Source organism: Choristoneura fumiferana, chromosome 8, assembly GCF_025370935.1.
Source record: "Choristoneura fumiferana chromosome 8, NRCan_CFum_1, whole genome shotgun sequence".
NCBI classification, from domain to species: domain Eukaryota; kingdom Metazoa; phylum Arthropoda; class Insecta; order Lepidoptera; family Tortricidae; genus Choristoneura; species Choristoneura fumiferana.
Genome location: NC_133479.1, coordinates 17479005 through 17506573, shown reverse-complemented (window position 1 = coordinate 17506573; position 27569 = coordinate 17479005). Strand labels below are relative to the sequence as shown.

The window sequence follows — 27569 nt, the reverse complement described above, 5'->3', positions numbered from 1 at the left end:
GGGTTCACTTTACATTTCTTCTGAATATCTGACACCGAATAACTTTTTTTTCTACCCCTCTTTACGGCCATCCCCACCCACCAACCCGTCAGATTAATACCTCTCGGTTATCAGATAAACGTAGGGCGTATACTCTATGAATGTCTGATGCGCTGAGGATTTCCATGTGACTATTTCTTTTTTACATTTTTTAAAATTTGCACACGCCACATAAACCTTTTTTCGTTTTTGTATAGTCTTCACAATCCAATCGGTCCCCATTACGATCAACATAAGTTAGGTACTTTCATCTCGGGCAAATGCTATATTTAGTCGGCGGACAGGACAACAGTGGAATGAATGACTGATTACTAAGGAATGAATTCCAATATTTTAAGTGACACATCCGATAAACTGGTAACTCATAAACTAAATGGAGTAAGTAGTTGCAAAAATAAAACAGCTCAATTTATGAAAATATTTTTATTCAGCCAAATGGCGTTTCGAAACATTTTTTACCTTTAATCAATCAATCTTTTACCTGGTCTGTGTAACCTCAATCACAGATCAAGGCTACGAATAAATATTAATAAAATTATCTATTATATATTATAAAAATATAATTATCTAATATAATACATTATGATATTTACATTTTCATATAATCACACGATATTAAGTCTGCAAATCATTTTGAGAACAAGATATCACTAAATAAGCAAGCACTTGCGATTTACAAAATGCATAGGACGTTTTCATAATACTTAAAAAGATACGAATTTGGATACATTGTCTACAACCATACTGCTTCAACTCTTTGGTTCGTTTGGTGATTTGATATGTGTGGCACTCAGTTCAGGAAACAACTCCAATATACATAGGTCAAGCAAGTTGTATACCAACTGAAACAAAAATTAAAAAGCAATTTTAATTTCATTCGAGCAAAAACAAAACGCAACGTAAAGCAGCGTTTCCACCAATAATGTGCGAATAATAACGGATGTGTTGCGAGGGATGTGTTTTTCATTAGCCAATAGAAACGCTTCATTTACACATACTCGCACAGCACATTTCTGGTGGAAACAGCTGAGCGGAGCGAGGCGAGGTAAATGAAGTGTTTCTATTGGTTAATGAAAAACATATTCCTCGCAACACATCCTCACACATCTCCGGTGGAAACGCTGCTTAAGATGCCCTAAACGAGTACCAGTATAAAATAAAATGTATTTAATAATTGCTCATTATTAAGCTTTTAAAAAACCCTATTAATAATAATAATAATAACCTGTTTGTTGAGGCGTGAGCGCTAAATGGGTAATGGAAGTGTTAAGCTTTGGTTTCCTAGGATCAGCGGCGTCGTGATATAGGTGTCAATTACTGCTCTCTAAGAAACCGCGCCATTTTGTTTACATAGACAACGTTCTAGTGACTTCATTCACCGCTTTATTACCGCTATAGGACGGCACAGCTGATCCTAGGAAACCAAAGCTTTACTCCTGTGTGTTACCTGTTTGTTGAGGTTTAGGCGCTAAATGGGTAATGCATGTGTTACCGCTGTGTGTTACCTGTTTGTTGAGCTGCGGCCGTTGTATTAGCTGGAAGCAGGCGTCGAGCGCGGCGGGCAGCCCCGCGCCGGCCGCCAGCGCCGCGCCGCCCGCCGCGCCCAGCAGCTGCGCGCGCGCCTGCGCCCGCTGATGGGGGGACTCCTGCCGCGGGGAGGGGGGCTTCTTGCCGAATAACAATCCTGAAAGTGGTCAAAGTTAGGGCGCACCCAAAGCTATCGGCTTTAGCCGATCAAAAAACTCTATCTCCACACAATAAGAGCGAAAACGACGTCGATCGGCTCGGCCGACGCGAAACGACGTATAGTGGCCAGTACGGACGGACTGCATTCCAATTCCAACTGCAACGTAACCGCAACGGCCGACTGCCCATACATTTTTAGTTGCAGTTCGATTACAGTCGGCACAACTGCACTCTGACTGCAATTTTCTTTCTTTCTTTCTTTAAATACAGTCGGCAGTTGGCAGTTACGTTGCGGCTGGAATGCAGTCCGTCTGTACTGGCCCTTACCGACGGAAAGACGTCTTTTTCGCTCTTATTGCGTTGATAGAATGTGGGGAGACCCTCTAAAAAGTCACGCGTGCGCACCCGTCAGTACTAGCAGCAGGGCAGCACTACCTACCCTCAGCCTGCCTGTCCACCAGAGCGGAGTAACTTTTGTATGAATTTTAAAGCTAGTTACCAACTCCCTGTCCTGAGAAGAGGAGCGGAGATTGTATACAATTCTATTGGTAGATATGTATCTCACTCACCGCTCCGCTCCAGTAGAGGCAGCCTCAAGGTGCGGCCACATGCAGTCGCTCGTCTGCAGCGATAAATCTGGTCACGTGACCCATTTTGAATGTGATTTTGAATTTCCCGCGACTCAAAAAAGTAGTGTCGAGTCGCCGCGTCGATGGCAGCTTGCAGGAATGATCTCGGTCTTGGAAGCTGATTTCTTTATCTCATTCAGTAGCAGTCGTGGCAGTGTTACAAATAAAAGAAATTGGAGTGAATGATAAAAAAAATAAAACAGTGTTTTTGCCGAAATTGAAGAGGGTTTTTTTTTCAGCGATTAAGCTCAACATTTTCAGCTTTATCGCTATATTTCACGTGACCAAATTGCTTTGGGCTTATAACTTCTAAATTGCATTTTACCTTTTTATCAATATTCCCAGATCTCAAAACTTCTTGGTCTCAAAATACCTAACTTGCAGAATATTGTTTTCTTATAACACCGGAATCTTAATATGGCTGAATTTCAAAATACCTCAGTCTCGTAATACCTAAACTTCAAAATCACTTTCATGGCAAAACAACATATGCTTAAAACAGCCAAAAGTTCAAATACCTAAATTTGTATGTTGAACAGGAACTATACTAAAAGTCAATAATCAACATCAAATTTCTCAAACACCACCAGTGAAAAAAAATTAGGCATTTTGCCATTTGGGTGTTTTCGGTTTGAGTTGTTTTAATATTTTGTCATTTCTGTCATTCGGTATTTGAATGAATTGTGCATCTTGTGCAATCTTTAGGTATTTAGAGAATATGACATTTTAAGTCAGAGTCATAATAAATTTCGTTCATTTTAATACAAGAGACAATTTGACATTTTAGGTATTATGAGCCCACGGTAATTTGAATATTAGGGGTATTAGTTTTTTTTTTTTTTTTTTTTTAAATAACATAACATTTTTTTAAAGAAAAAAATTATCTGCCAAACTGCATGACAGTTTGTTGGCAGTGAATAAGGTATTATGAATTTTAGTGGTTAAAAGCCCAAAGCACCAGATTTGACGCTGGAAATAAGCGTCGAGCGGTACGATATAACTAGTGTTAGTGTGCTCACCGTGTCCCAGTGTTATCAGATGAGCGAGCCTCTTCTCAGTGAGCAGCGCGGCCAGCTTACGGTTGAGGAAATGGTCGAAGGCCGCGTCGACGGCGGGCCGCGCCAGCCCGCACAGGCTGCCTATGGCGCTCGCGATCCAGCCGCGGACTCGGATCACCTTTATTACTGGAACAACATACAATAGGTTTGGAAAATATATAGTCAACTAGTGTTTACACGTGGCATCGCACGCAGTTGACTTGAAATTCCGGGATTTCACAAAATTCCCGTGGGAATTCCCGAACGTTACACCGTGGTTTTCATTGACTTTGCATTAAAAACAACCAGCTCAAATTTCGTGACTCTAAGCCCAGCGGTTGTTATTTCGAGATTTTATCCCTATCCCGCGGGAATATCGGTATAAAAAGTAGCCTATGTTTTATTCCAGATGTCCAGCTATCTACATACCAAATTTCGTCCAAATCCGGCCAGCCGTTTCAGCGTGAACGAGTAATAAACACACTCACAAACTTATAGGATAGGATTGTATGCCGACCACGTGGAAATATTGGAAAGACCTATAGAAAAAATTGGTATGGATACCGTATAACTTACATAAATACATAAAGCACTGTGTAAAGCCGACGATCTTATTCTGGTACGTGTATTCCGTCGATTCGACGGTCGACTCGACGTCGAAATTGTTCTCGAACACTGTCCCGAGAATGTTGCGTTTGTTGTTCTCGAATTTTACTTGTATTCGCTCCGTTTCCTCGTCTTCTATCACCTCTAATGCTTCTTCTACGTGGGTGCCTTGTTTTCTGAAAAAAAAAATGTAATTATACTGAGCAGCAAAAATCTGGCCCTCAAATGTATGCAGAATTTTGTATGTAGAACGGGCCAAATTCTGTGCCGCAGGCCGCTGAGTATATATAAGAAACATTTTTAAAAGCACACTGAATACTTCAAACGGTTCTTGAAACAATATATATATAGATACGAGTACGCTACTAAATGTTCCAAGACTTTCATTTTAACTAAGCTTTAGAATCATTGCACACCGCGGTTTTTATACGCGCCGTGCACATTTTAGAAACGCGCGTAGCCAGTGCGTTTTTCTTTCCGTAGAGCAGTCATATAACTTGCGTGCGTATCGATACAAACGCGCGTCGACGGCGCGTTTAAAAAACGCGGTGTGCAAAATCCCATACGACTATAGGTACTTACAGCGCCTGATATCGCTCCATATCAGAAGACACCAGAAAGTTTTTCAAAAAACTCTCCAAATGCTGTCCCTTTTCCTTCCTCAGTTTATGTGTCACCGACTGATAAATATTCCCCAAATCGGAACTATTCGCGTTGAGCGTGGACGCTTGGACCACGTGTGAGAAGTCCCCGTCAACCGTGAGGAATAAATGGAGAAGCTCGCTCGTCTGAAGAAGACTCTTCTGGAGAACCCGCTGAAGGAAGTCCTCGTATTTGTAGCGGAGAGTTTCGTTTGGGCTGTTGTCTCTGGAAACGTAAAATATACCTAATTTATTACACCACTGTGGAAGAGTAACCCCTTAAAGGAGATGGATAGTTATGGACTTCAGTTTGATCTGTCACTTTTACTTCAACACGGGGAAAACGGGAGATAGGATCAAATTGATTCTAAGTTCGATTTTCAAATTTCAAATCTGGTAGCCTAAAAAGAAATACATATTATTGCAATTTAGGTTTTAAATGTAATTTTTATATTTTTTCATAATCATAATAATCGAATAATAAAGTACGCTTTTGTGTTCGCCGCTGAGGTGAAAAGTTACGTAAGTCTGTGTGTTTCAATTCCTCACTGCGCAAAAGATTACAACCATAGAATAACACACTAGTATTTACGTTCGGGATTCACATCAAAACTCGCATAAGAAATCAACTTTGTTTTCTATGTTGCACAAATAATTAAATGTCACTGCTAGGACACACCAGTTACCTGCGGGAAGGCAGAGGCAGGTCGCTAAACAGCCGCTCCCCGTGGAACTCTATAAGCTTGGCCCGCAGCAGGTGGAAGTCGTGCTCGCTACGCTCGACGCCCCAGGGACGCTCGCCGCGTGTGCCGTCTATCCTCTGTACAGTCAGCTCGAACACGCGCACCGTGCCGCGCCGCGGCGGCGCTTGCTGGGACACGGGACGATGATCACACACCACGATTCTTAAAAAACAGGCCTAGAGCGTGTCGGACACGCCCAGAATGGGGTTCCGTAGCCGTCAAAATTGGGTCCATTAAGGCTCGCAAAATTATAGAAAACCAAAATATAATGCTTGTCAGAATGTATCGTTTGTCATAATTCTTTTTTTCTCTGAATCCAATAATTGTTTAAAATTGTTATATTTATAAAACAAACTTAACCTAGCCTATAGTTTTCTATAGGATGACCATTTAAAAAATTCAGAAAAATTTGCACTTTAAAGTATGTAGGTAAATCGTCTTCATAATTCCGATTTTAAAATACTCGTACCTATCTAACGATAAGGTAAGACGAGAAAGTTTTTTTTCTATCATTTCTTTTATTCTACCACTTTGTCGGCATAATTGCTAAATATATCCATGCAAAATTACAACTTTCAAACCAGAGGATTACAACCTTCTATGAGACAGACATAGCGAAACTATAAGGGTTCCGTTTTTGCCATTTTGGCCACGCAATCCAAAAAAGGCTTCCTTAGATTCTACTCACCAATCTAGTCTCAACATCCGTCAGCACAACTTTGTACGTGCTCAGATCCTGTTCCTGTACATCTTCAGCGGCGATGCTGTCCAGATACTTCAGTATGTTGATGTTCTCGACGCTGTCGTCAGTTTCCTCGGCGTTGGTGAACACGTCCAGTATCTGGCCGTCCAGGGTGGACGAGCGGAGCGCGCTCTTCAGCGCCGCCGCTGTTATACGGGTCTGCTGTGGCCTGAGATGGAATTACATACATGTCTGAATAATCTTATTTAAGTATGTATTTTATCTATATAAAGACGGAAACATACTACTAAAAGGCGACGCCACGCCACGCCACGTCGTCCGACGCATGTTTCTATTAACCCATACCATATTAACCCTTTCCAGGCCCCGCGAGTTTAGATGTGCTATCTATCACAAAATAAATCATAGTTTTACGTTGTTTACCTATGAGGGATTAATTTTAAAACTAATAAAATTTTAACGAATTCAAATGAGTTTGTACCATATTGTATACTTGGTAAGGTCGAATATTTGTGTATATTTATGTGATTGCTATATGCACTATGCCTGAAATAGGGTTAAATATATTGGACTGATTAGTACTCACACGCGTTTGATGGCGTGACGTCGGGTTTCAATTGTATGTCCACACCTTAAGTATGTTTATCCGTTGCCTAGTATGCATAGTACCCCATGATATTAATTTATTTTATTTATTCCATCGTGAAAATTCGGAGCACTTGACTACTCCGACTGCTGCCGACGTGTCTATGAATTATTGCATTAAGTGACATAAATAAATAAGACACTTTCTTTACCTATTTATTTAGTGTCAAATGTCAGACCACGAGCTTGAAGTATTTACTCATAATTAACACTTATAGACAAGCCACACATGCTAACAGTATGTATATCACACTGAGATGTTATAACCTCCATGATCAAACTATTTAGATAATGTAATGTAGACAAAAATGGAATAAAAATCTTAACTTAGGTGTTAACCACTCTATATCGATTATTAATTATGCGATCTTCCCCTACGCTGTCTTTACTCACTTTTTATGTTGCTTTTGATAGCCCGTCGGTATTCTCGATCCAATTAAAAGTTTATAAAACTGAAACAAATCAAACATTAACCCAAATTATTGTAGCTCACTGATATGGAAATAATCTTAAAGCAAAACAACGGGTCCGTCACCTCAAACCTGCAATAATCTGCCACAGCGGAACGTGCAAAAATATTTAATACGTCCTACCGGCCCTAGACATAGAGTCATTTATGCACTCTTTGTTGTGTCAGACATAGGTGCTGATGACTGTACGTGGTAAAAACAGGAGAGGTAAAATAGTGGTAAGGTAGAAAAATACACACGCCAGGGAGGAGCGGTGATAGAGATTCAAAAAAAGTTGCCAAATGTAAAGCAACCAAACCAGTCCTAAGTCTGTCACTTGACTTGCTTGATGGATCATTCCTGTACGTCGAAACCGAAACTCCAATAAATACCTACAATTCAAACTTATCTCATTCTCCATATCAACTTGCCCCCCCCCCTTGGGCCATCGGCTAGCGACGCTCTTGATTTCTATCCCCCTTATTACTAGCTTTTTGAACCAAGCAATGGAAGACCTTAGATTAAAAACAAAGAAAAAGGTTGCTAACCTCTTCGCTGTGTAAAAATCTCGGCAGCATTATCTTCTCGAGCGCAGCGTGAGATTCCCTAGCCGCCTGATACAGGGCTGGACTAGTTTGCAATCTGAAAAAAATACTAGCGGTCATCGACCGACAATCGAGTGTCTGGCACTATATTTTATAGTGTAGGTAAACTGTGTAAATAAGTGTGTGGAAGAAATGATAAATTGTTGTAACGGTCGCAATTAGGGTGAAGCCAGACGAGCGTAATTTTTTGAGTCGTGGTCGAGCAGCGTATTTTCTGTCGCGTAATATCTACTCCATTCGATTATAAACCAAAGTCCAGAGGATGTATTGTGTATCGTTACTGACACTCGCGACCACAATCAAATGGCAGTTTTCGCATACAAAAAAAACTGTCATTTGATTGTGATCGCCAGTGTCAGAAACGTTGCGAAATAGACCCTCAGTTTGAGCCACACGACTCAAAATTAGTCTCATTTTCAGTCTCCATGTGGCACAAACCGCCGTGTAATATAAAACCGCATGCAGCAGAAATTACGGCTTCACCGGTGAAGCCAGCTTAGACTACAAAATAAAAGAGTATGAAGTATAACCTAACCAACAAAAAGTCGGAAAACCCCCGACTTAGTCACTTCAAGTTCAATATCTCAAAAACGGCTGAACCGATTTTGATAAATGATTTTGATTTTGATTTTTGCAGCGCATTGGTTTTACTGTAGGTAATGCTGTAATTTTTTATTGGCAAAAAGAACCAACGCTAGAAAACATACTTTCAGTTAAAAAAAAACCGCATTCAAATCGGTCCACCCGTTTAAGAGCTACGGTGCCACAGACAGCGAGTTAAAATTACGCGATACGTTCACGTCACGCCGTGTGACACTTTTTAGCATGGTATGATGTCACGATCCCCAACTTTATTCAATACATCTGTAAACAAAAGCAACGACCTAGTGTCTTTGACTCTGTCTATATGTATGTATGTATATGCGGGTCAAAACTTGCAACCGAATTTTTAACAACTTCCAATGGTTAGATTGAATTAAAATTTGGCATACTTATGTAAGTCTGGTGACATTACATTAATCTGTTAGTGATACTCTGGTGGTCCGGCCAGGATCGTCTCCGCAGGACGGAAATCTTCAACGGTCCGTGGCATCGACTTGAAATTTGGTACGCAAAATGTAGTTTGGATGACAATGCAATTACAGTCAACAAAATGTACTAATCAGCAAAAAAAGCTTGTATTCAAATGTATTTTTAACAAAAACTTATTTACTCAAAATCAAAATCATTTTATTCATTAAATAAGCTGCAATGGGCACTTTTACACGTGTTTTTTTTAACTACCAGCGCTTTCGGAAAAACCATCATTGGCAAGAAGAATGCGCTGTAAGAATCTAGGCAGAAAGTCATTTTTTCAAAATAAAATAATAACAATTAAAATGCTTAAAAAATACAGTATAAAATTAAAGAAAAAAGTACATGAAAGAACACTATCTACTATCTATTGAACTACAGTTGCGTAGTGAGATCCTTTTAAAATGCCACAAGAATATTTTGCGACAAAAAATACATTTAAGAATAGAACACACTGATTTTATTTCTATTACGATTTCTTTAGTCTTTTGTCTTCTTTGTCCTCAGAAATTGCGTAGATACTCACATATTTTTTTGAAAGGAGGTACAAGAAAATGACTATACCTATGTACACCACTTATTATTGTTCATGACAATGCCAAGAACAATTCCGTGCTGTCAGTCAAGTTCCTATGTGATAATATTTTTGAATAAAATTTGCATATTTTAAACCATTATAAAGCTGCAGTTATGTCTTTGTATTGTTCCACAAAAAAATCGAGGTATGTTAGACGTATCTTTGTAATAGAATAGAACTATGGTTAGAAATAAACTGCAACTTTTTCTTTTCTAACTGTCGGAAAGTCACGTCATAAGTTCGCTTCGAAGCTGATTCGAAGATAATTCTGCACGAGCTATTTATTTAATGGCGGTCTCTCACAATGTGATGAGTCATGGATCCTCAACAAAATCGCTCAAATCAAAAAATAAAAAATAATTTCAGGATTATTATGATAATTATCAATGACAATAGACAATTCTCGGCTAACTATCAATTAACATAATTATCTTGATATTTCCAACCTTGACTGGATTTGTTTGTAATGGATACTCAAACACAGTCGCGGCTGCTATATTGCCACTTAATCAACCGACTTCAAGAACGGAGGAGGTTCTCAATTCGTTTTTTTTTTTCTGGAACTCTTCGACATCGTCGTGCGTCATTTGGATGTTTTTTATGAATAAAAATAATTAGCAGGCCGAATTTTTAATGAATTTGCTTTTATACATTTTTGGCACCTACCGTTTAATGTCAGCGCCATTTTCTAGCATTTTCTTGAACTCGTCTGCGCCCGCGCCGTGTAGAGCCCCGTACCGCGCAAGGATCTCGCAGCCCTCCTTATAAAGCTGTGACTGTTCTGACTCGCTCAACTCCGGGTTAAGTATTTTGGTTTGAAACAGTTCTGCAAAAAAAAACAGGGTAAATCGTCAATTACTGGCCACTGTTCGATAACTGACTATCTTACACTAAAAAATAATTCCAGTCACCTATAAACATTAATTTTTAGTATATGGTGTCAATTACTGGCCACCCTTCAATAACTGGCCACCATACCTATACAAAAATGAATTCTGGTCACCTATAACAGCTAAATACAACTATTTTTTTTTACAATATTGTTATTCATTTGTTTCAATTTCTGGCCAGTGGCCGTATTGTCTAATGCTCTGGCACTCGCAATCGCATTCATCATCTCTCAGAACTGGTAATAGCGGTTGTGATATCTAGTGCGTTAAGGCATGTAGGGTAGACCGGGGACAATTGAAACACGTTATGATTGAAACATCTCAATTTTCTCGAATACTGTAATACCTACGAACGGTACGCGGCGCTTGAACGTGGCTCGGACTGGTCCGAACCTGTCTTCAATAGCGCGCGCGCCGGCGAGCGACATAGTCGTGTTGGGGATCCTTTTTCGATTTTCAGACTCAAAAGTAAGTATTTACATCGTCTTTCCTTTTGTTATACCTAATAAATCTTCTTTATTTGTGTATATACTTAAATGGTGTCCTATTCTGTAGTTATTAATTAGTATTTATATTTAATTTGACTAGTAAAAATGTCGATGTAAGTTACTTATTTTTGACTTTGAAGTAGAAAGTGTCGAATGGGTACATTTGAAACAACTGGTCTGGTGACGGTTGAAACGTTTCAATCGTCCTGTTGCTTCAAACGTCCCCCACCTTAGTTTACATGTTTACTACCAGCTTTTATTACCCGACTGGGGGAAGCAAAAAGAAGGGTAGTCTGGTTAAGTCTAGGTATGTAAGTATGTATATATGTCAATATATATGCATGTATGTATGTGACCGAAAATCAGATGTTCCACTCTAGTTCCTAAACAATTGGACCGATTTTAATAAATGTTTTTTTTATTCGACTGGATGGAAAACGAGCAAGTGGTTCTCCTGATGGTAAGAGATTACCACCGCCCATAAACATCTGCAATACCAGGGGTATTGCAGATGCGTTGCCAACCTACAAGCCTAAGATGGGATACCTCAAGTGCCGGTAATTTCACCGGCTGTCTTATTCTCCACGCCAAAACACAACAATGCAAGTACTGCTGCTTCACGGCAGGATTAGCGAGCAAGATGGTGGTAACAATCCGGGCGGACCTTGCACAAGGTCCTACCACCTGCGATAGTCATATGATTTGTCAAAAACGTGCGAGTGTCATAGGCTACATTACATTACATTATCCACCCACCGTCTTAGATTTTAGAGGGGGGGGGGACGCTCGATTTTAATGAAAATTTTCACTTTAAAGTTGAATATTTCACAATCAAATCACTGAATCTAAAAATCGTCTTAGCGAACCTCTAATGGTTTTAAAAGATCTATCCAACGATACCCCACACTCTAGGGTTGGATGAGAAAAAAAAATCATCCCCACTTTAAGTCTATGGGAGGTACCTTAAATTTTTATTTTTTTATTTTAATTGTACTATTTGTCGGCATAGTTTATCTATATATCCTTGCAAAATTACAGCTTTCTAGCATTGAGAGTCCCTGAGCAAAGCCACGGACGGACAGACAGACAGACAGACACAGACAGACAGACATGGCGAAACTAAGGGTTCCGTTTTTGCCATTTTGGCCCCGGAACCCTAAAAAGGGATGAATAAATATCTAAAATGACGTTATTTTGAAATGTTGTAGAACTCCTTCGATCTAATTAATTTCTCACTTTTATCAAGGTGGTTAAACTAAAAGTTATGATTGAAACATTGTGATGATTGAAACAGTTGTTTTTGTATGACAATAACTTTTTGTTGTTTAAGATACTATTTTGCAATTATAATGTTATATCAAAGTGGAAATATATTTATCGTCAAAAGTATTATAACATAAGATGGTTAAAATAACTGAAGGAAACTTAGACATAAAATATTGGTGATTACATGAAACCAAATGTTTATTATAGTATAACATTTAAAAAACACATTTTATGTTAACAAATGATTAACGATCTCACTAATTACGTTTAATAGTAGTAAAAACTGTAGAGGCTGAATAAAGATATTTCCTTGTTTTGATATTATATTAGTGTTTCAATTGTCCCTACACACTGGTTCAATCGTCCTCAGTACTAGGTCAATTGAACCACTCTGCCCCGTCTTCTTTATGCACTTATTTTAGGTTTCCTATATGAGCTGGAGCCTTATTGTGTGTTTTAATTAGGAGCCTGATAGTCTACCTTTAAACAAATACCAGTAACATCTTTGTAAATACAATAGATATCTAATTACACCAGGCTAAGTGAAAATTGTTTCAACTGTCCCCGGTCTACCCTACAGATTATACGCGTTAATCGCACGAACATTGTCTCGCGCTGCTGCCGCGCATAATCTGAACGCGCCTTTAGACAATAAAAAAAAAATACAATTTAAAAACAGTTTCAATGTCATATAATGTTAGAAATCAGCTGAAATTCAATATTTGCCTGAAGGTCAAATCATTATACGCGGATTCGCTGTAGCCTTCAAATATTATAAATTTGCAATTAGGGACGCTACGTCATATTGATTGGCTAGCGTGGGAAATTCATTGTTCATACTTCGTGAAAGTATTTTTGTGTAGCGTAGAGTCTCATGAAATAGGGTAAAAACCGGCCAATTTATAATAATCTACGATCACATGATTACATTATTTTAATTCCTTTAGAAATCGTAATTTTACTTTATTGCTATTATTCGTTGTTATAGCAGCCATCTATGAACAATTCCAACGTATTCCTATGACTGACACGTGAACAGACAGACTGCGGAGGCTCTGTAATAGTAATAGGGCCCTAATGGGAACCCTAACAATGATCCAAAGACGATTACGTGCTTTATAGACGCCTTCTAACAGTAGATAGTTTTCAGTCGTCGATACTAGATGGGGCTGAGCTAGCTACAACATTGTCGATGTATGTATAACTACTCACCGATATATTAGGACAACCAGCTTTAATGAATGATGAAGCTCTACGTGGCTTTAAGTCTATTCGCAGCAGTAGCAGCGCCAAATTAGACAACCTTCTCCATCCGCAGTATATCACCCATTCAATACTAGATGGCGCTAGCTTAGCTGCAACGGTGTTGATGTCTAGTTCTACTCACTGATGTCCTTATAGAACTGCAATAGATGGAGCCATCCTGTGGTCTTAACGTGCTGCATGAAGGCATACAGCTGGTCTTGCTGCCCCACCAGCCACCACGGGCTCCTAGTCTACTTCGCAGCAATAGCATCGCAAAGTCACCTACCCGATAAGTTCATCTACTCAATACTAGATGGCGCTAGTTTAGCTGCAACGGTGTTGATGTCTAGAGTTCTACTCACTGATGTCCTTATAGAACTGCAGTAGATGGAGCCGTCCTGTGGTCTTAACGTGCTGCATGAAGGCATAAAGCTGGTCTTGCTGCCCCACCACGAGCTCCAAGTCTACTCGCAGCAGGCGACAGCGCGAGGAATAAACAGAGTCCGTGTGCCGGACGAAGGTTGAGAGGAATTCCACCTACGATCGAAAATCTGGCTATAACATAAAACGAGTAATAAAAATCAAAAAATAAAAGGACTGAAGTGTAGAGTATCATGTTTTTTAAGAGCGCGAGTCCTTCGAACTACCCACACATGGTCGCATTTATTAATCACTAGCTTTTACCCGCTGCTTCGCACGCGTAAACTATTCGGTGTGGTAGCTGCAATTGAAATTTTCGGGATTTTACAGAATTCCCCTGGAAATTTCCAAAATTTATATCGTGGTCTTCATTGAGGTTGTGTTGTGAATAACTGTACAAAATTCAAGACTCTAAACCCAGTGCTGAAGTTTCAAAAAATTTCCCTATCCAAATTCAAATCATTTATTCAGTAAATAGGCCGCAATGGGCACTTTTACACGTCATTTTTTATACTACCAGCGCTTTCGGAAAGACTATCATTGCCAAGAAGAATGGCGCATGAAACTTGGCAGAAAGTCATTTTTTCAAAATAAAATAATTACAAATAAAATACTTAGAAACTACAGTATACAATTAAAGATAAAAATACGAAATAATAATAATAATAATACAGGGATGTATGTGGTCCCTTAGTTACAAAACTATACCGTGGGAATATCGGGATAAAAAGTAGCGTACTTATGTGTTATTCCCGACATACGGCTACCTACATCCAAATTTAATGCCTCTAAGCCTAGCGGTTGTTATTTCGACATTTTATTCCTAGGTATCCCGTGGTAATATCGGGTCAAAAAGTCGTCTGTGTTTTTCTAGACATCCAGCTTCCTACATACCAAATTTCATGACTCTAAGCTCAGCGGTTAATATTTCAAGATTTTATCCCTATTCCGTGGGAATATCGGGATAAAAAATAGATTATGTGTTATTCCAGAGGTCCGGCTACCTACATACCAAATTTCATGGCTCTAAGCCCAGTGGTTGTTATTTCGAGATTTTATCCCTAGGTTTCCCGTGGGAATATCGGGATAAAAAGTTGCCTATGTTTTATTCCAGATGTTCAGCTATCTACATACCAAATTTCAGGGCTCTAAGCCAAGCGCTTATTAGTTCAAGATTTTATCCCTATCCCGTGGGATAAAAAGTAGCCTATGTGTTATTTCAAACGTCTAGCTACCTACTTATCAAATTTCATGACTCTAAGCCCAGCGGTTGTTATTTCGAGATTTTATCCCTATCCCGTGGGAATATCGGGATAAAAAGTAGCCTATGTTTTATTCCAGATGTTCAGCTATCTACATACCAAATTTCAGGGCTCTAAGCCCAGCGGTTATTAGTTCAAGATTTTATCCCTATCCCGTGGGATGAAAAGTAGCCTATGTGTTATTTCAAACGTCCAGCTACCTACTTATCAAATTTTATGACTCTAAGCCCAGCGGTTGATATTTCGAGATTTTATCCCTATCCCGTGGGAATATCGGGATAAAAAGTAGCCTATGTTTTATTCCAGATGTTCAGCTATCTACATACCAAATTTCATCCAAATCCGTCCAGCCGTTTCAGCGTGAAAGAGTAACAAACATACTCACTCACTCACTCACTCACTCACAAACTTTCGCATTTATAATATTAGTAGGATTACCATGATGCTGTGGTAATAGTACGAGTGAAAATCAATAAAGTTTAAAACATTATATAGCACTAGCTGTTGCCCGCGACTCCATCCGCGCAGAATTCGCTTAGCGCTATCCCGCGGAAACTGCAATTTTCCGGGATAAAAACTATCCTATTTCCTTCTCCCTGACTCAAACTATCGGTAGGTATACCGAATTTTATCTAAATTGGTTTAGACGTGAAAAGGTACAAACAGACTTACAAAATTTCGCATTTATAATATTAGTAGGATATACCAAATAAGTCTAAATATGCCTTATTTATCCCGTACAATAACATCATCAACACAGTACAAAAAAGGAGCAGTATAACGTCTTCATACAAACGGCCGGAACGCGAGTTATACCTACGCGCCACGGATTCTCAGCATACCTGGGCAACCATCAGTCGCGGGTGCTCCGCGGTTACCTACTGACTCACGTGCATTTATAACGTACCTTAATATGTTACAACCACTGATGTATTAAACTGTAGATACACATTGCCAAACAAAATCCCCATCAAAGAATGTCCGAACTATTTATTTGTTTGTGTAACAAATAAAATCATCACCCACACAAATTAATTAAAAGAATACGTGACGAAATTTGAACCTAGTCTTTACTAAGTTACAGTTGAATTTCGCTAGCGGCCATATTCCACAATTAATAAAACATTTACGTGTGCGTAGAAACACTTATCCCACCACACAAACAAATAGAAAGAATACGTGACGAAATTTGAATTTAGTCTTTACTCTATTACAGTTGAATTTCGCTAGCGGCAAAACTCCACAACGCTTGACACTTGACAGCTAACTCCACAATTTCACATACGCATGCTCGAATATGAATGTAAGCCTTATCAGAAAAGACAGAGGGATTAATTTCACTTGCTACATTGAAGGCGACGTTGCAAGATTGCTTGGATGAGTTTGACGTTTCTTAAGACGGACGAGGTTAGGTTGTAGAACAAAGAATGCATTCGGACTTTCGGAGAGGACTTTCGTAATAAAAAGTTTTTGTCAATTAAAAGGTAACTATTAAGCTAATTTTCTTTAGCCAAATGTTTACCGTTTTCGAGATAATCTATATACAGCCGGATTAAGACTATTTGATGCCTTAAGCAATGCACGCCTATGCCCTCCCCCCCCCCTTATCGATATTTTAAATAAGTATTTATTACGACGAAATATTATATTTATGGAAGACGATAGAGATTATGAGGAGGCACGACCTTTTATGTGCTAACAAAAAAATGTTTGGTGCTGTTTATGGTGCCCCAAGACGTGATGCCCTAAGCAATCGCTTAATTTGCTTATGGGCTAATCCGGCACTGTCTATATATATAAAATTAAAATAATAAACTGACTAACTGACTGTTGATATATCAACGCACAGCCCAAAACGCTGCACCTAGAGACCTACTTTAAGCCCCTGGTTATCGAAGTACTCGTCAAGACGACAAACAAGTCCAAACTCGATGTGGTCGTGTCGTTTATCACAGAGTTCCTATGGTCACCCGCTAGCTTTATCATCAAATCAACTCCATGTTATAATAATATTGCATTGTCATCGGATTTAAGTATACATGCGTGTAAAATTTCAGCTCAATCGGTTGAAGATATCCACTTCAAATTAGAGTTGAAAGATTCCACCCGAGCAAACATAGTTACATTACACTGCAAATAAATATAATGCTTGTAATAAGTTTTTGTTAAAAATTAAAATTTTAATACAAGCTTTTTTGCCGAATGTACTTTTTGTTGACTGTACTTGAATTGTCGTCTAAACTACATATCTGTACCAAATTTCAAGTCGGTACTATTAACTATTGAGGAGTTCCCTCCTGCAGAGACGATTCTGACAGAACCACCAAGATGTCACTACCAGATTATTGTATTGTCACCAAATTTACATAAGTATGCCAAATTTCGTCGTCGTCGATCGGACCACTGGAAGTGGGTCAAATTTAGCTTCCAAGATTTGACCCAAACAAACAATAAATAAATAAATAAGCAAACAGGGCAAGCTACAGAAAAGCTTCTAAAAATGTAAGCACTTGTGCAAGTATTTCGAATAAAAAACAATTTGAATTCTCATTCTCCTTGGTTCTGGCTGTTTGCTTCTAAAACCATTGCCAGCGAACGCCGCGCGCAGCTCAAAAAAAATTGCAGGCTGTCTGTCAGCACAGTTTATTCGCGGGAAATTCGGCGGACTTCGTATGTTGTGTAATTAAATAATAAGAAGCTCGACTAGTGTGAATAAATTGTAAACTGTATTATAAACCTTGTAAACAGTGTTAAATACTTATGATTTTTTTGTGTAAAAAACAATAGGTAAACATAGTGATTAATACGGTGTAGATTTGGCGAGCGCTTTATCAAAGTTGGCTTCATAGAGGTTTGTGGTTAATAAATTGCTTTATTAATTTTGTACAAAAACGAATAAACCACACAGTCAGACAGTCAGTACATTATATCATCGAATCTTTTATAAAACATAATTAAAATCGCAAACTTCAAGGTAAATATTCAAACGACATAGCTACCCGTTGCTAGGCGACTTGGTAAATAAAATAGAGTGACGGCAACTCCACTACACTTTTGTTCCATGTTCTGTTGTTTATCTGTTTCGTTTTACTGATATGCTTTCCTGTGCGTGTGACAAAGACAAGGCATATGTCAATGTTGTGGAATTCTGGCAACGTTTATCTTTTAATTAGCAATTTAGAAATGGCTTTAAAATTAATTTAAATCAATTTCTCTCTGATTATTAGAATTTAATAGAAAAAACAACAAATACTCGCTGAAAGTATGATATTCCATCAGATTTGTTCCGTTTTCGCGAGTGATTTTTGCACTTTTTAAAGACGCACGTGGGCATCGTTACGCTTGCACTGACAACAACGTACTGAGAAAAAAGAAGGCCACATTTACCAAAGTGGCGCTCATTTGGCTCGGACATATTCGGACGCGCGACTGTGGATCTACAGTTTAATACATCAGTGGTTACAACGATATAAACAGTATTGTTCGGTGTACTGTACGGATGTCTAAATTCATCTAATACATTATAATAAAAACGTATCTAATGAAGTTATTTATCAGAATGCGAATTTTTATACTCTTAAATTCAACAATAAAGCTTTTCGCACATCCCAGAAGGAAGAGGCGCAAATACTTCTCCGTAGTTTTAAAACATAATACGTTTTATGGTTTATTAAAATAACATAAATTGCAATTTTGTTAAACACTACTTAGTCCATTCCTTCCATAATTGACAAGATTTCATTTTTTGAACACATGTAAATTACTACAGGAATCGAAAGAGTTTTGCCTCCTGAACATGGGAAAATATTTGTTATAATATAATTTATTTCTCCATATTTAAAAAATACAAAAAAAAAATCTGAATTTGCCAACACTACCACAGAATAGATATGATTCCTTTGCCTTTTTCACCAGAAAAAGAAGCTCTCATAATTTTGACAACTTCTATGTCAGATTTACGTGATCTTTTTTTTTAATAGACTAGACAAAAGTAATGGATCTATTGTGTGGTAGTTTTGGAGTTATATCCTTTTAGAATAAGCACATCTTAATTTTTTTTTAATAAATAAATTAATAATCGTAGCGAAATTTTAAAAATATCAGCGTCTATCTTTCCAACCAGAATACAGAGAACGAATCAAATTATAGTCTTAGAAATATGAAATCTTGTCAATTTCCTAAAGCTCCTAATCCTTTCCCTAATTTAAATTTTATGTTATGTGACATAATCAAATCAAATACATAACGGAAGTGACAGTGAGTAGAGTACGCATCCCTATCGCGTGTTTGTGTACCGAGCCGGCGTAGGTAATTATATCAAGGACGCTGCCGAGACGGTATACTACTCCTTTTTGTACTGTGTCATCAACATAAACGGGACTCAGAATTATGAGTGCACTCACCTTATAGTCAGGTGTAGCAGGCAACTGTGCCATAGTCTCGTCTCCGGTGGCGAGGATCACGAGCGCGTTCAGTATGTACGGATCGGCCAGAACATCTGTCAGCGACAGCAGCACCCAGCCTGCGAATATCTCGCGAACCAGCACACGGAACACGCTGGAAGCACAGAATCAGTGGCGTAGCTAAGAGACTAAGGGCCTTGGGGGAAAAAACTGGCCTCCTAAAAAGGATGTCTCGTTAATAGAGTTCAAGACGAAAACTGTGTTTAGTGAAAATTGCAGGTGGTAGGACCTTGTGCAAGGTCCGCCCGGATTGCTACCACCACCTTGCTCGCTAATCCTGCCTTGAAGCAGAGTAAGACAGCCGGTGAAATTAGTGGCACTTGAGGTATCCCATCTTAGGTCTCTAGGTTGGCAACGCATCTGCAATACCCCTGGTGTTGCAGATGTTTATGGGCGGTGGTGATCTTTTACCACCAGGAGACCCACTTGCTCCTTTGCCATCCAGTCGAATAAAAAAAATTTTTTTTGGAGATATTCATGATGTTTGCGCCCGCGCAAGCTACGCCATCAGGCGACCGCGGGGGTGAAGGCTGCCCCGCGGCCGCCGGCATCGAGCACCGTACATTCGCCGCTAACAGCCAGACCGACCACACGCGTTTTTCAATAATCATTGTATTTTATTCTTAATAAGATATAAGCTTCCAAAAACTCATTGTTTTAAATAAGCCTTATGTACGATAGTTTTTCTATACTATACATTTTTTCTATTTTTTTTAGTTTTGAGTTTTTTTTAAATTAGTGAACTATAGTTTTTTTTTTAAAGGATTATTACGTCTAATTCAATGCGTTCTAAGATAGTTATGTACCAAAACTTTTCAACATAAATCTAAATCAAAGTTGAAATTTATGTTTGGGCAATTTTTTCTTGCATGTTTGTGTAAACCTCTGTGTAAAAAAATGTATGGCAACATTAACTTAAAAAGTTCTACGTTTCATGCTAATTGTAACAAAAAAAGAAAAGCAGCATTTCTATTAATAAAGAAAAATTCTGAAAATTTTAATGCCGAAGGGGCTCTTTTGTGAAATTAAGTTCTGACTGGAGGGCACGGTGTTCTGTCAATTTAGGGAAACGAATATATAAATTGTTAAATAGTTTTGTGCATCTTTTGCTTTTGAACTTTACAGTGCATTGGTTTGTACGGCAATGCTATTTTTTTTATAATAAAACCTTGCTTGAACTAAAGTAAGCCTTTTCATTATCAGATGACGAGAAAATAAATTAGAAAAGTAACTCACGAATTCTGCAACTCCCCGTTCTTCAGTAAATACGGCATGATGGCGTTGGTAACACTCCGCAAGTATTTGAGCTCCGCGTTCCTATTGGCTGCGGCGGGGTGGACCGCGAGCTTACTGGCCAACAGGGGTGCGGCATCTGGCAGGTCTGCGCACAGCGTGTAGTGACGCAACGCGCACGGGATCAGACGCTCCGTTATGAAGCGGGAGTAGTTTATCTGGATTGGGGTTGCCATGTAAAAACAAAGAGTTCTAACAAAAACAGGGACGTTCATAAAAATATTCTGTTGTGTTATTTAGGTACGATTTAACTAATTATTTCTTAATCAACTGCCTGTTATTTTTATCTAAGTTTTTTAGCCGGCGAGACGCCAGCACCTTAGCCTCCTTTCCCAGTTTTCCATAATGTTTTTTTCCGACTGCACATTATTATTATTTTCGAAGGATTGGTTTTTCTCAGCTCTAGGCTGGTATTAACTACATTTACGGGTTATCCACCAAGTAAATGTAGCAAGAGTTGTAGAATAAATATTTTTTAAGAAGATTGCTGAGGTCTATTTTCAGGGTCTAGTTGCATGAACTTTCTCACTATTCTGCATGTATTAAGTATTGCGGCTTTTTTTAAAATTATGTAAACGTGTGATTTTATGCCTAATCATTTTAAGCTATGGTGTAGGTGGTTTGGGATGACGCCTGTTGTAGATAGGACTATTGGAACTACGTACACTTTCTCCTGTCTCCATAGTCTAACAACTTCGTCTTTTAGGTCTGCATATTTTGTTATTTTTTCCGTGATGGTCTTTTGTAAATTGTGTGTGTTAGTTATTATTATTATATTATATTTAGCCCATAACTGTGACCCACTGCTGGGCAAAGCATCTCATATAAAATTAAAAAAAAAAAAACAACTAAACAAAAGCAATGTCCTACTGTCTTGGGCCCTTAGCCGACTCAACCCCAAAAAAAGTAACAAGTTTACCTTGACAGCTCGCCGCAGAAGGCAAGCAGAAGCGTACCGCAACTGGTGGCGCAGCTCGTCCACAAAGAACGGCTGCAGCGTTATCTTGCTGTACCAGGACGTTATGAATTGCTCCAGAATCGCGTTGTAGAACTGGAAACGCATCAGTGAAACAGTACCCTTCAGGCATCTTGTGTATCGACCACATAAATTAAACAAAGAATGATGAATGAAGGCGATGTTAAGGTTCTTCTACTAAAAAATATATTTTTCACACCTCTGCTTCAGAAAAGTAACTTTTCCTCCCTGACGAGAGGGAGTGAAGTGCAACTTTTCTGTTCAAGGCTTTTCTAAGTGTTTTGAAGTTGATAATTGACAAGATTTCATTTTACACCTGTAAATTACTACAGGAATCGAAAGAGTTTTGCCTCCTGAACATGGGAAAATATTTATTATAATTTATTTCTCTATATTTAAAAAATATAAAAAAATTGAAAAAATATATCTGAATTTGCCAACACTACCATATAATAGATATGTTTCTTTTGCCCTTTTCACCAGAAAAAAGAGCTGTCATAATTTTGACAACGTCTAGGTCAGATTAACGTGATCTTTTTTTTTTAATAGAAACTATACAAAAGTAATGGATCTATTGTGTGGTAGTTTTGGAGTTATGCCCTTTTAGAATAAGCACATGTTAAAAAAATTGTAATAAATTAATTAATAATCGTAGCGAAATTTTAAAACTATCAGCGTCTTTCTCTTTCCAAACAGAATACAGAGAACGAATCAAATTATAGTCTTACAAATATGAGATCTTGTCAATTGTAAAGCCACGCCATTTTCTATGCTGTTGGTTTTTTAATTATAAAGATTTTCTTAATGCTCAGTGTAAAAAGTTGTATGAGCCACTCGGGAGCAAAATTATTTTCATCTTGGGCGTTAACACTTGAATCCCTCATTACGCTCAGGATTCTACTTTAGAATCCCTCGCTACGCTCAGGATTCTATTGTAGAATCCTTCGCTACATTCTGGATTCAATGTACGCCCTCGCCGTAAATACACCATTTTGCTCCCTTGTGACACAAATAACTATATATTTATTTAAAAGATCATACAACGTTTACGCTGCAGCTTCGGCTTTTTATACATCTTGTAAAGTAAACAAAACTATAGTATAAACAGACAAAAAAAAATTGCAACTAAACATATACTTCAAACTGTTATCAAATAAATAAAACATCACTAACAATTATTCATTCTTATTTAAGTAGTAAATAGGAAACAACAGTACTTAGCAGGAAAAGCACCAAAACTGAAAAAGTATCACATATTATTTATATTTTTTGTTCAAATTATTATTTATTTATTTAAATGAATTGTTTGGCTTCAAGAGCTTAGCTTCCTGTTTTTTATTTATTTAAAAAATATATGCGGTTATTTAAATATTTACCTCGAAATAAAAACTGGGAATTGAAAAATTCGATCGAAAATTTTATTATAAAAGTCATCATTCAACCTGGGAGAACAGAATATATTTTATGTGGAATATACATTCATGTTGCGCACACATACCGCGTATAGATGGCGCTGGACGACAAAAAATAAAAAAGAATTTTATTTGTAAAAAAAAAATCGAGACCACATTCAGATTCAGACATTACAGTGTATAGGTAGTGCCACCTGAGTTGAGGTCACGCAACAAGAACATATCGTGTATGACAGCAGGATTTTTATATCTCATTCATTTATTCATTTCGTTAATTCTGTGCAATCTGTTATCTGTTATTTGTTTGTTTGTGTTGTTTGTTATTTTTGTAGCTTTGTTTGTTTGTTTATAGTCATCAAATGGTGTCAAAAAAAAACCATTAAAGCATGATTGGTGGAACATGGTACGGAATATCAACAATGCTGATGCATAACAAATTTTTCTTTGCTTTGTCATTGTCTCAGATTTCAAATGTTAATCGCGTTAGTCATAAAAAAAGCATAAAGCGTTAAATATCAAACCTTATTTGTTAAAGCTAAAAGCAGTTTTCCATTATTACTTTCATGAATGAATGAGTATTTTTTTCAGAACGCAAGGCAACTGATATGTAATCTATATCTATTCCTTAATTCTATTACTTAGATAAATTTATTTTATTAGTTTGTCATGACACTTATCTTTGTGAAATTAATACAATACTTGAATATGAGAAAATAATTGGAAATGGCTCAGAAATACCTAGAATCCTTTATCCCTTTGATTACTAATTTTGATAAGGCTTAACTAATATAAGTGCCCTACACTCATTTTCAAGATTAAATATTTGGAGTTTTATCTGTAAAAATTCTCTTCCAGTATGTGAAGGGTTAATTTTTTTTTACTTATAATGGACCTGTGATTGATTATACTGTCTCACCAGATGAAAAGTGCAGATGAGGCCAAAGTAGTGTTGCCAGATGTCCCACTTTTGGCGGGACGTCCTGCTTTTTAACCCTTTCAGGACGCGTCCCGCCGGACCCCTGAGCGGGACGCCCAAAATTCCGATTTCTCACGAAAGTAGCCAATTCAGCGCAGTAGGTACTTTGTTGAACGTTTGTAGACTGCGACGCACGAGATGAAGCGGGGCGAGGGCAGGGAGCGGGGAGCAGCAGGGGTATTACGAAATTCGCAAGTCGAAGTTCGTATCGTATCATCCCTCTCACTCTTGTATTAAATAAGATAAGCGTCGGCGGGACGGTACGATACGAACTTCGATTTGCGAATTTCGTAGTAGCCCTGCAGGGACGTCGCTCGCCCGTCGCGAGATTAAATTCAATATAAATAAAGGAATGTAACTATAATTCTTTATTTTCTATGTCCCGCTTTTTTTATCCCAGTCCTGCTTTTTTTAAGTTTAAGTCCCGATATTTAGAAAAACGGATCTGGCAACACTAGCAGAGGCGTGCAGGGTCAGGTAGGCAATGCCAGTAGCTGCACCCTCACGCACCTGCCAGCACCAGCACCAGCACCAGGGCAGGCACACTAGCACTGCATCCTCATGGCACCACTCCACTGTGTCATTGAGTGTTACATCATTGTGAGTCACCTAATGACTTCGTTTTGCTATGCAATCAGCTAAATATCACAAGACAAGTAACTCACATCTTCAATGGCTTGATCCAACTGTTTGTGTATTTGGAGCCCCACCCAGGGCTCCGTCGAGACCACCGGGTCATGTCGGGGGCAGTTACTGGACCCGCATGTAGCACAACCCTGAAAAAGTAACTTATATAATGTTTTCTGTGGTTTTTACAAAAAAGTATGTCAGTTGCATGTGCTGCACTGTTAATTTGACAGATGTTTTATTATTATTACTAGCTGTTGCCCGCGGCTTCACCCCCTTTTGTAATTTTTGTTTCATAAAAACCGCTTGATAATAACAAATGCAACAAAAAAAGAATTAGCAAACTCGGTCCAGCCGTTCCCGAGTTTTATGCTTAGCAACACATTTTACGATTCATTTTTATTTATATAGATTATTACCTTACTTTGCTGTTGTGAAAGTTAGTTAATATTTGTAATGGAATGATAGGGTAAAATATATATCATGGGACACTTGACACCAATTGACCTAGTCCCAAACTAAGCAAAGCTTGTACTATGGACACTAGGCAACGGATAAACATACTTAAATAGATAAATATATACTTAAATACATATTAAACATCCAAGACCCGAGAACAAACATTTGTATTATTCATACACAAATATCTGCACCGGCCGGGATTTGAACCCGGGACCTCAAGCTTCATAGTCAGGTTCTCTAATCACTTCAGAGATTGAGTCATCAGAGAGAATTGAGTGAAAAGTGTTTCCATTCTAGCATTGTCAGAGTGACTATTTATATGAGACCTGGTGACCTGACACACTCCTTTAGTTCGGGCATCTCTACACGGGTCTGACTAAACTCTAACAGAAGTGAACCGGAAATAAATATTTATTATATGACGGCACCAATCATGGACATGTTAAGCACAGTAGTATCCAGAAATAAACAGCAAGGATTCAATGCCTTATAGCTCACCATTCATGAACTATACCAGTTATGATCATCAGCAGTGGGTTGGACAATGGATGTAATTTACGTCAAAATCATGTCGAACAATATATGTAATATGGATATGACTACAATTGGTTCAAAAAAGAGAACATAGTTGAAAAATAGTTGGATAATTTTATCGTTGTAGTAAATAATCATATTTTTTTTCTATATTTTTAGTGCATTCCTTTTATAGTTCACTATCCAGTTATGAAGGGCAAAATTACCTTTTTACATCTACAGATGTAAGCGATACGTATTTGTAAAGTGATACTTCACCATTATTAAGAAGATTATCACCATCACTCCAATTTCTATACATTTTTACACAAAAATATTAATCGAAGTTTAATAAGTCTTATCCATCTTATGCTTTCGTCACCATATTGCATCTATTGTCCACCCTTTAATCATCAGTTATCTGCACATAAGTGTTATTAGTTTTAGAAAAAGTAGTGTCCGTTTCTTAATATTGGGTTAGCAGAAAAAAAAAACATTATTGGTTCTTGTCCATGACGAGTGCCCTCACCCTATAATGTTTTTCTATAATTTCTTATTTAAGAACCATTTAAGTTTGTGTATGCATGTGTTTCTTATACCTTTATGCTAAGACAGCTTAACAGATTAAGATGAAATTTGGTACAGACAGAGATAGTTTGAAAAGGATATAGGATAGTGTTTATCCTGGAAAATTGCATAGTTCCCACAGGACTGCAAATAGATGAATTCTTAATTCACAGCTACATAGCCGCAATGGAACAAAATACACAAATAACTTCTTTCACCATCTAAATTAAGCTTTAGTAAGTATCTCTTACTATATTTTTACTTTTGTAATATTTTGGAAAATTCAAATTACAATGCAATAATATAGTGCATCACTTGTACTATTTCCTTTCTTTTTATCGAATAAAACATTACTTTCTAGATCTTTCTGGACACAATACACAAGTTGTCTAGCATAGTGATAATAGTGGCTCTGTTATCTTTAATAGATTGAGTACCTACCAAGAGTCAGACAACCAGGGTCTCCGTTCACAAGTAGTTTTTGCTCCAAAGCAGGCAAATTGCTACTAGTTAATGAGTATCTACTGAAAAGCAGTCTATCAGCTGAGGCAATGTTTACTTTACAATTTAGCATTGTAAGTAGTAAGCAGCCTGTCAAGTCGTTGATGCAAAAAAAATGTACTGTCAGCAGTAAATATTGTCAATAGTAAGAGTCCGTACAGATCAATAAATAGTTTTCGTCCATGTGGACACATGTATTTTGCCAACTGTCTCAGTAAAGAGGCGTTAACGCGAATGGTCTCATAAACAGAAGGGAAAACGTAAACAAATGGTGTCACACTCACTGTATCGTTTTCCTCCTCATTTTCTTCATCAGCTCCCGCTATCACCAAATGGCACTTGAGTTTATTCACTAAACTATCTAAAATACTCGAATTCAGCCCATAATAACAAGCCAAACATCCCAGCACATAGCTAAATGCTATAGTCGCGAAGTGAAATCTGCGGAAATGGCAACAGCGTTAAACAACTTTCTAAGGGGCGACGCGGCTCATTGTTTAATAATTCGAATATTATACCTGTAAAAATATAACACCGCGACCGAAGCAACAAGAATTCCCACGTAAATAACATAATTTTGATTTTCAAATTTTTCCGTAAACTTCGTTTGACATCTTTCAGTCATGGCTAGGCGAACAATGGTGACGTTTGTTTTTTCGATGTGGCAAGGCAAGTGAACACAACACTCAATCAATCACTCATCTCTACCACAGACAGCAGAGATGACTGGTCGGTCTGTCTAGAAAACCTTTGCTTTGCCATATATTAAAAAAA

The 27569-nt window shown here is 38.0% G+C and overlaps 1 protein-coding gene across 1 annotated transcript; it reads right to left on the bottom strand.

Annotated features, from left to right (window-relative positions):
* Window positions 1–447: 447 nt before the first annotated feature.
* On the bottom strand, window positions 448–27511 carry LOC141430671 (sorting nexin-14-like). The gene is made up of 17 exons (XM_074091492.1): window positions 27314–27511; window positions 27080–27236; window positions 24791–24901; window positions 21681–21812; window positions 20705–20919; window positions 19409–19562; window positions 13686–13860; window positions 10101–10260; window positions 7727–7820; window positions 7123–7181; window positions 6070–6292; window positions 5325–5509; window positions 4580–4864; window positions 3968–4173; window positions 3374–3538; window positions 1545–1723; window positions 448–881 (listed from the first exon to the last, which is right to left on the bottom strand). The coding sequence occupies exons 1-17, from the start codon at window positions 27418–27420 to the stop codon at window positions 789–791; spliced, it is 2700 nt and encodes an 899-aa protein (XP_073947593.1). The 5' UTR covers window positions 27421–27511; the 3' UTR covers window positions 448–788.
* Between the last annotated feature and the right edge of the window lie 58 nt (window positions 27512–27569).